The 9,424-nt window shown below is 45.1% G+C and overlaps 1 protein-coding gene across 1 annotated transcript in view; it reads left to right on the top strand.

The window, feature by feature from the left end:
- The first annotated feature begins 6,171 nt into the window (after positions 1 to 6,171).
- PAPOLA (poly(A) polymerase alpha) overlaps positions 6,172 to 9,424 on the top strand; it is a 64,731-nt gene continuing 61,478 nt past the window's right edge. The window contains exon 1 of the mRNA XM_011951590.1: positions 6,172 to 6,400. Within this exon, the coding sequence (XP_011806980.1) occupies positions 6,393 to 6,400 (8 nt within the window). The 5' untranslated portion in view covers positions 6,172 to 6,392. The remainder of the gene's footprint in view (positions 6,401 to 9,424) is intronic.

Below are 9,424 nucleotides of genomic sequence, written 5' to 3'. Positions count from 1 at the left end.
AGCTGGGTGTGGTGGTGCATGCCTGTAATCCCAGCTACTTGGGAGGCTGAGGCAGGAGAATTGCTTGAACCCGGGAGGTGGAGATTGCAGTGAGCCAGGATCACGCCATTGCACTCCAGCCTGGAGCAACAAGAGCGAAATTCCGTCTCAAAAAAAAAAAGAAAAGAAGAAGAAGAAAAGAAAAGAAAATCAGTAATCTAAAATCAGGTTCTAAAATGTATATGGCAATGCAAAGGACCTAGAATAATCAAAACAATTTTGAAGAACAAACCTAGAGGACTTAAACTCTCCAGATATCAAGACTTATTACAAAGCTACAGTGATTAGAACAGACACATATATCAACGGAGCAGAATCAGGAACCTAGAAATGGACCCACACATTTATAGTCACCTGACTTAGAGCAAAGGTGCCATGGCAATTCAATAGGAAAGTATGATCTTTTAAATAAATGGTGCATGGCCATCAACTAGAGATCCACATATTAAAAACAAAGCCAAGCCTTGTTCTCTATCTCATACTGCACACAAAATTATTTTGAAGTGGAGCATAGAATTAAATGTGAAAGTCAAAATAATAAAGTGGCTGGATATGGTGGCTCATTCCTGTGATTCCAGCACTTTGGGAGGGCAAGGCAGGAGAACTGCTGGAGGGCGAGGCAGGAGAATTGCCTGAGGCCAGGGATTCCTGACCAGCCCAGGTGATGTAGCTGAGACCTCATTTGCACTAAAAATAAAATAAAATAAAAATTAGCTGGGCATGGTGGCATGCACCTGTAGTCCCAGCGACCTGGGAGGCTGGCGCAGGAGGATCAGTTGAGCCTGGGAGAGGCAGGCTACAATGAGCTATAATCACAGCACTGCACTCTAACCTGGGTGACAGAATGTAAGACTTTATCTCAAAAAATAGATACATAAAATAAAAGGGGATATGAATTTAATGAAAGGACTGCTCAAGAGTATAGTACTCATGGGAGAAAAATGCTTATATTATTATTTTTATTTTAGTAATTAATAAGTCTGGTCTTTAATTTTTTGGAAAGTACTGGCCCAGTGGATCATCAGAGTTCATTACTGGGATAAAAATCTCTGTGTCACACAGTATCTCCTATGACTACTCCTAAATGACAGTAAAACACAATTCATGTAGTTCCCTCTATATGAAGAGTTTCTGCTCTCAAAAACATTTTCATGTATTTGTTTGTTTGTTTGTTTGAATGCACTGTGGGCCTCTGGGAACCAGTTTTGAAATTCTTTCCAGTATTTATGACATTGTTCGGTGGAAAATGCAATCTGAATGATACAGTCGTTCCCCCTTAACTGGGGTTTCCTTTTCCTGTTTTGGTTACCTGTGGTCAACCGTGGTCTGAAAACAGTAAATGAAAAATGTTAGAAATAAACAACCCGTAAGTTTAAAATTCCGTACCACTCTGAGTAGTGTCATAAAATCGTGCGCCTTCTTGCTCAGGTGGACATGAATCATCCCTTTGTCTGGTGTTTCTACACTGTATACGCACACTGTATACACTGCCCGCCAGTTAGTCACTTAGAGCAGCCCTCTCCATGATCGGGTCAACTGTCCAATATTACAGTGCTTGCATTCAAGTCACTCTTATTTTACTTAATAATGGCCCCAAAGTGCAAGAGTAGTCATGCTGGTATATTGTTCTAATTGTTGTATTTTATTATTGTTGCTGTTTACCTCTCACTGTGCCTAATTTATAAATTAAACTTTATCATAGGTATATATGTGTAGGAAAAAACATAGTAAATACAGGGTTCGGCACTACCCTGTTTCAGGCATGTGCTGGGACTCTTTGAAGGGATCCCCTGGGGGTAAAGAGAGACTACCATACTTAAAATTCCAGTAGAACACATCTTCCCCCTTCTCTGCAGCCAGAAGGAAACAAGCACTAGGTGATGGGGCAATAGTCATGGAGACCAGCAGCAGCCGGAGGGAGGTGTGGGCAGGACACAGGACAAGCAAGGCAAGGGTAACAGTAGACTGGTACCAATATACTATTAATTGGTCTTATCTTACTCTTCACTTTCCTTGGCTAGAGTTTTATTCTTAACCAGGTCCTAAATAGGATCTGTGAGCATCTAGCTCATTACTCATTCATGAAATTTGAGTTGGAGTAGTCCCTGGGTGTATATAAGGTCCTTCCAGAGCCGAAACATGATTCCAAGCCATGATTCTTGTTTTTAGAGTTTATAATGTTTCCAGCTCAAATTTCTCCTCTTAGCTCCAGAAGCATATTTTCAACTACCTCATAGACATTTCTGAATGTCCCACAGGCAGTTCAAAATCAACATAAAGCTACTACTCTCTCAATCTCATCCACTTACCTAGTTATACTCCTCTATTTCCTATTTCATTTATCAGTAGCTCCAATCACTGTCACCCGCCCCCACCCAGCACCTCTGAAATCACTTTGGTCTTCTTCCTCTCCATCACCTCTCACATCCAGAATTAGCTATGCCTTCTAAATCTTTCTCAAATTGCTCCCTTCTTCTATTCCTTATTTCAAACTTCATTTCTCATCTGAACAATTGCAAGAGCCACCTCACCCATCTTCCAGCTTCAGAAACTCACCTAATTCATTCCTTACACTTTCAGTCATCTTTTCAAAAGTATCAATGTAACCTCACTCCTGTTTTAAAACTTTCAATGGCTCCTCCATTCACAAAAAGAAAAATTTAAAATCTCTCAGAATTAACTTCAGGTCTCAGCTCAAAAGTCAGTTGCTCTGAAATCCTTCTCTATCTGAAGTTGGCCTCCACCACAACTCTAATGCCTGGTTTATTAATGCCTCGTATCACAATCTATAATTCCCTTGTCTATTTATGGAGTCATTATATGCTCTCCCATCTCCCCCTACTCCCTTTATTATGAGACATGGTCTCATTCTGTCACCCAGGCTGGAGCGCAGTGGTATGATCTTGGCTCACTACAGCCTTGACTTCCCGGGCTCAGATGATTTTCCCACCTCAGCCTTCAGAATAGAGGACTACAGGTGTGCACCACTATGCCCCTTATCTTCTGCCTTTCACTTAACTTTCCAGCTTTATTTTCACCACTCCTCACGAAATATTTTGTGGTTTAGTCACTTCAAAAGTCTCCCTTTCTTGAAATAAATTATTTGCACTTTTAAATTATTATTATTATTTCTTCTTTTTCTTTTTTTGAGACGGAGTCTCCCTCTGTCTCCTAGGCTGGAGTGCAGTGGGGCCATCTCAGCTCACTGCAAGCTCCGCCTCCCGGGTTCATGCCATTCTCCTGCCTCAGCCTCCCAAGTAGCTGGGACTACAGGCACCCACCACCATGCCCGGCTAATTTTTTTGAAGTTTTTAATAGAGACAGGGTTTCACCGTGTTAGCCAGGATAGTCCCGATCTCCTGACCTCGTGATCCACCTGCCTCAGCCTCCCAAAGTGCTGGGATTACAGGCGTGAGCCACCGCGCCCGGCCTCATTTTATTTTTAAAAATAGTTCTCTTTACCTGAGATGCCCTTCTACTCCTTCTGTCCACTTACCAAACCCTAACATATCAGCACATGTCTGAAGTGACCTCTTACATGAAGTCTACCTTGACTCCATCCTCAACCCTCGATATTGTTCCTTTTAAATGTTTTAGGCAAGTAGCGTGGTATCTAGCACATTCTAGGTACTAAATATTCATCAGCTGGCTATCTAGCGGCCTCATTCTATGGAAGGCTGAAACAAAAATAGTTTGAAGCAATTATAGACCAAAAGCATGGATGTTTAGCGTCCCTCTCTTCACTGCCTTCTGAAATGCCTGGCAGAGGACAACATAAGCTGAAAAAGTCCCATTCTTTTATTCATAAAGTACATCATTAGTGCTTTTTTTTTTTTTTTTTTTTTTGGACAAGGTCTTGTTCTGTTGCCAAGCTAGAGTGCAGTGGCACGATCAGGGATCACTGCAGTCTCGACTTCCTTGCCTCAGGTGATCCTCCCAACCTCAGCCTCCCAAGTAACCGGGACTACAGGTGTGTGCCACCAAGCCCAGCTAATTTTTTTGATTTTTTTTTTTTTAATAGAGACAAGGTCTTGCCATGTTGCCCAGGGTGGTCTAGAACTCCGGAGTTCAAGGAATCTTCTGCCTCCCAAAGAGCTGGGATTACAGATGTGGATGAGCCATGTGCCAGGCCCCAGGGCATATCTTTATAAGCAGCTTTTTAAGTCCACAGCCTTAATACATTATTGAATTTGCTGGATGTCAGATTTTCAGTCTTTTAGGGACAACTATGCTGCTGGGTCCCCAGCCAAAGCCACCTTGATGACAAAAGGAAACGAGACTAACTGGAAGAAATGAGAATCAAACATAAGTCTGTTTCCAAATAAGCACTATTTAATGGAAATGAAGGCCACATATATAACTTAAAATTTCCTAGTCATCACATTTAAAAAAATAGGTAAAATTAATTTTAACAGTATATATATATACATTTTTTGAGACAGGGTCTCGTGTCACGCAGGCTGGAGTGCAGCAGTGAGGTGATGACTCATGGCAGCCTCCACCTCCCACTCCAGCAATCCTCCTACCTCAGCCTTTGGAGTAACTGGGACCACAGGCACGTACTACCATGCCCAGATAATTTTTTTTTACTTTTTGTAGAGACAGGGGTTTCCCTATATTGCCCAGGTTGGTCTCTAACTCCTGCTCAAGCAATCCTCCCACCTCAGCCTCCTAAAGTGCTGGATCACAGGTGTGAGGCACCGTGTCCGGTTTACATTTTCTTTACTGCAATATATCCAAAATATTTCAATGTGCAATCGATACAAAAAGTGATCAGAGAGGTATTTCACATTCCTCGAACTGACACCCGTGCGTATTTTGCACTTTCAGTGCATCCTAAACAAACTAGCCTCATTTCAAGGGCTCAGTGGCCCTAAGTGGCCAAGGGGCTACCTAATGGACAGGGCAGGTTTAAGGACAGGTCCTGTGCTTTTCCCACTTGGAGTCACTAGTCCTACTAGACGTTCTGTGAAAAAGGGAAAGCCTTTGTGAAACTTCCTGAGGACTCACAGATGCGTATTATTACATTTAGAGTTTAAAACTTTGGTTAATGCAGCGTCCTGTATTTGATTCTTTCCCTCCTCCTCTCCACTAACCCCCTATGTGACACCGTAGAACTTATAATTCGTTCTAATTCGCAGATGGAGGGCATATGAGAGAGGAGGCTCTGCCTCAAACACTTTCTCACACTTTTGCCCAGAGGTCGCGGGAAGGTAGACTTCCAGGTCCCACCTGAGATAGATTACGGGCTGGAAACACAGTCAAGGGAAAATTACGACCAAGACAGCCTTTGCTAAAATGCCAGCGGTGACTGCCATTGATGTTCCTATAAAACAGGTCAGCTCTGTCAGGAAGTTTCAGTGCAGCATTTGTTCAAAAGTAAAATCAGCCCGTGTTCCAGAATTCGGGAACTGTCCTCACAGTCCTAACCTACACATTTATTAGCTCAACAAATATTTCAGCGCCTGGGTCAGGCATCAGGAATACGCTGGTGTTAAAACAGACGGAAAACTCCCTCTGGGTCCACTGGGTGGGACGCAGTCTGGGAGGGAAAGGGAGTACTGGGGACATGTTTTTGTCGGCTCTGGGATAAGACCTCTCGCCGTATCACAAGCGGCCGGCACCGCTGCCCGGTAAAGTACTTGTTACTTTGCAGTCGAGTACGAAGCGGCTGAGTAACCGGTTCCGACCCAAGGCAGCGACTCATGCGAGTCGTTCTAAGCGCCGCGCTGTGGGGTACACACGGTGCACGCGTGGGTGCCTCAGCCCCCTGGCAGCGCCTTCAGGGACGCCGCTCCAGGAAAAAGCAGCCGCCGCGACCTCAGGCGGCGGGAAAGGTAGGACTTCACAGTGCGCCGGAAGCGGCGCCTCGTGGGCTTGGGATCTCTCCGGGTTCTTCCTTGCGCCGTCCACGCCGCATTGCCCATGAGAGCGTCCCCGCCCAAGGTACAACTCACCTCCCGGAGCCTCCCTGACCGTTCCCTTCCACCATCCGACACCTACCACTAAGCGTGAGAAGACCGGCGTGGTAATTGCCCGGCCGCCGGCGGCCGTAAGAACTCCGCTTCCCGTGAGGCTTCGCGGCGGACGGCGCTGGTGCGCAGGCGCGCGCACGGCGTGCGTGGTGGCGTCAGCAGTTCTAGAACGTTGCTGTGGTAGCGCTCGGGCGCCATGTTAGGACGAAGGGGAAGGAGGAGAAGCGCTTAAAGCGGCGGGAGCGGTGCGGGAGAGGGGTTGGACCCAGGGCTGAGGCAGGCCCCCCCCCTCCCTCCCGCCTCAGTGGATCATGCCCAGGGCGGCAGCGGCGGCGGTTGCGGGGGGGAAGTGACTGGGCGGTGCCGGCGCAGGAGACGATGCCGTTGTAAGTAATTTGTATTCTGTTTTCTTTCGCTCGCCGGCTGGGCCTTTGGGGGCGTCCGGGAAGGGGAAGGGGTAGGCGGAGAGGGTGGCAGCGAGCCCGACCCTCCCCCCGGTAGGAGGCAGGCAGGACTGGGGACCTTCCTGTTTCCTCGCCCGCTCGCCGCCGCACTTCTCCCGTGTGCTGGGTTCCCGCGTCCCCCGACCCTTCCTGGCTGGGTCAGCTGCCGTCGGGCCGGGGGCCTTCCCCTTCCGGAAGAGCTGGAGGAACCTCTTAACTAGTCCGGCCACTCCAGCTTCTCCGCCCCGTCCACAAAGAAAACCAAAACAACCCCAAAACAAAACATTGCCTGGCGGCGGGGAACCGAGACCCTGCTCCACGCGGGATCAGCACTTGGGGTTCGGGCTCGCTCTCGGCGCCCCTCGGGCCCATTCGATGTTGCTTTTCTGTTCCTGGTCTGCCTCAGCTTGCTCACTCTCTTCCATTTCCAGATGCCTGTGTTGTGCGCCAGAGTTAGCTCTTCCACTGACCTTGTCTGAATGTAGGAGCACGAGTTAAAAGCCCAGCTTTGAGCGTTGAGTCCCCTTGCCTCCACCTCCGCCCCAGTCCTCCCTAGCATTCACGGTCGGTCGGGGAAGGGGGCACTTCCCAGGGTGCCCTCCTCCGGAACGACTTCTGTATTGCTTTCCCTGTTTTGTTTTGATGGGGTAACCGGGTTTCATTCTGCTTCCTTCTTTCTCTGTCTCATACTTTTTTTTTCCTGGTTGTAAGGCTTAAAGCTAGTCTCTATGCTTTCTAATCCCACTACCCGTTTTTCTTTTCTTAGAGGGTTTTTACAAAGTTTTTTTTCTCCCCTCCCCCTTTCTGGTAATGAGATATAATTTGGCAGCTCATTGCCAGTAGATTACGGATTTTTTTTTTTCTGCAAATATACAGCATTGTAGAGGCCTAGATAGTGAGACCGCATTTCTTCCATTTTTGAAGATTGAAGCGTAAGAGTGCCTCTTTGAGACCAGGGACCGAGTTTTCTTCATCTTAGCCTCGAAACGCAACCTGTAATTGACAGTCAAAGTTTTGGTTAAATTCAGGATAAAGATTTTTGTGGTTTCTAGACGTCGAATGTAGTAACTCAGGTCTGTTTTTTTTTTTAAGTAAGGATAATTTCTTTTGCACATAATCACCGATTGTAGTTTTACAATTCCATGTGTGTGTGTCGATGTGTTTCTTTACAGGTGAGACTTTAACTTTGACACAGACCCTCATGACTTCTATCGAAATTTATGTATTTTAAAATGATTTTTCATGGCTCCCACCCACCTCCTTAATGTTATTAAGTTTATCACATTACTTCTGTGATGAAAACGTTTGTTAGACTTAATGAACTATACATGTCTAAAATCTTGGAATCTGCATGGTTTCTGTTTATCGATATTTTCCCTTTCATGGAATGATAAGAGACCTTAGGAGAACTGAGTCTAAGCAAGATTTTTGTGGTGGTTCTCAGTTCAGTAGGAAATAAATGTTTGCAGTGATGTCATGTGATGACAGTGTTATTAACAGTTAGCATTTTGCTGTCTTTGAAAAGGGACTTTTTCTTATACTAGCATTAAAAATGATAGATGTACACCTTAAAAGGCTTCAATGAAGAAATAACATTAAGTAATTTTGTGTCTTATTTCTAGGAATTAAAAGTACTTTTATACCTACTTTCCCCCAACATTCTTTGAAGAGGGAAGGTATACATTTCTGTGAAAGACTTTAGGTATTTCAGATTCTTCGTGAGTTCGTTCAAGTGTGTAAAATGGAAGACCGGGCCAGGCGCGGTGCCTCACGCCTGTAATCCCAGCACTTTGGGAGGCCCAGGCAGGTAAATCGCTTGAGGCCAGGAGTTTGAGATCAGCCTGGGCAGCATAGCGAAACTTAATCCTACAAAAAAACACATAAATTAGCTGGGCGTGGTGGCTCATGCCTGTAATCCCAGTTACTTGGGAGGTTGAGGTGGGAGGATTGCTTGAGCCCGGGAGACCGAGGCTGCAGTGAGCCTTGATCATGCCACTTCGTTCCAGCCTGGGCGACAAAGCGAGACTCAAAAACTAAGTATACCATAATTACTATAGTGAACAGTAGAGAGACCAAAGAATTAAAGAAAAATAGGGCTTCTTCCTCATGAATTTGCTTGGTTTTTCATGTACTGCTGTCACACTGTCATAAATTTTGTTTTTTTTGATGTGTTGGATTGTGATTTCCCCGCTTTATTGTGTTTGACTTTCATTTTTGGTACACCTGTCCTAATGTTAAATTTGGATGGGTGAGTGGCATTGGGGCATGGACCCTAGGTGAGTTGTCAGAATGAATTTAAATCAAAATTATCGAATTTTAGGATATTACAGAACATTTTGATCAAGTGTCCATATTTTGTCTAGATTTCATATGTAGCTACAAACATACTTTTGAAAAGATTATAGTCTGATTTAAGAGCTATGTTGGTAAAGCTTCTGAAAGTTTTGATAGTCTTTGGATCCATTAAACAGAGTTTCTCACCTAGTCATTATTGACATTTATGCCAGATTCATTCCTTGCAGGTGCCTGTCCTGTGTATTGTAGTTTGTTTAACAACATCCTTGGCTTCTACCTACTGAATTCCAGGAGCTCCACCCCTCCATTTCCCCAGTAATGACAACCAAAAATGTCTCCACATATTGCCAAATGTGCCCTGGGGTGCAAAATCTGGTTGAGAACCACGGCATTAACAAAAGTGTGATGCCCTTATGGAAATTAGATGTATTTCTGCCCTACTCTGTGTTGGTCAGATATTTTTGGCATCAGCTCAGTTCTGAGTATCAGATGTATGATGATAAGGTGTAAAGTAAGAGTAACCAGTATCAGTAGCATTGTATGCTTCATGCATAGAATGTTGTCGAAGTTACCAAAAAGAGTTAGGTGAGACAATAGCTTTCCTCTCAAATATTTGTGGGTGCTGCACAAAAAACAGGGAATTGGAGCAGTTTTACATCACCATAACAAGCA

The sequence above is a fragment of the Colobus angolensis genome, unplaced genomic scaffold (assembly GCF_000951035.1).
Source record: "Colobus angolensis palliatus isolate OR3802 unplaced genomic scaffold, Cang.pa_1.0 Scaffold32, whole genome shotgun sequence".
In the NCBI taxonomy this organism is placed as follows: domain Eukaryota; kingdom Metazoa; phylum Chordata; class Mammalia; order Primates; family Cercopithecidae; genus Colobus; species Colobus angolensis.
This window is presented reverse-complemented; position numbering and strand designations above follow the sequence as displayed.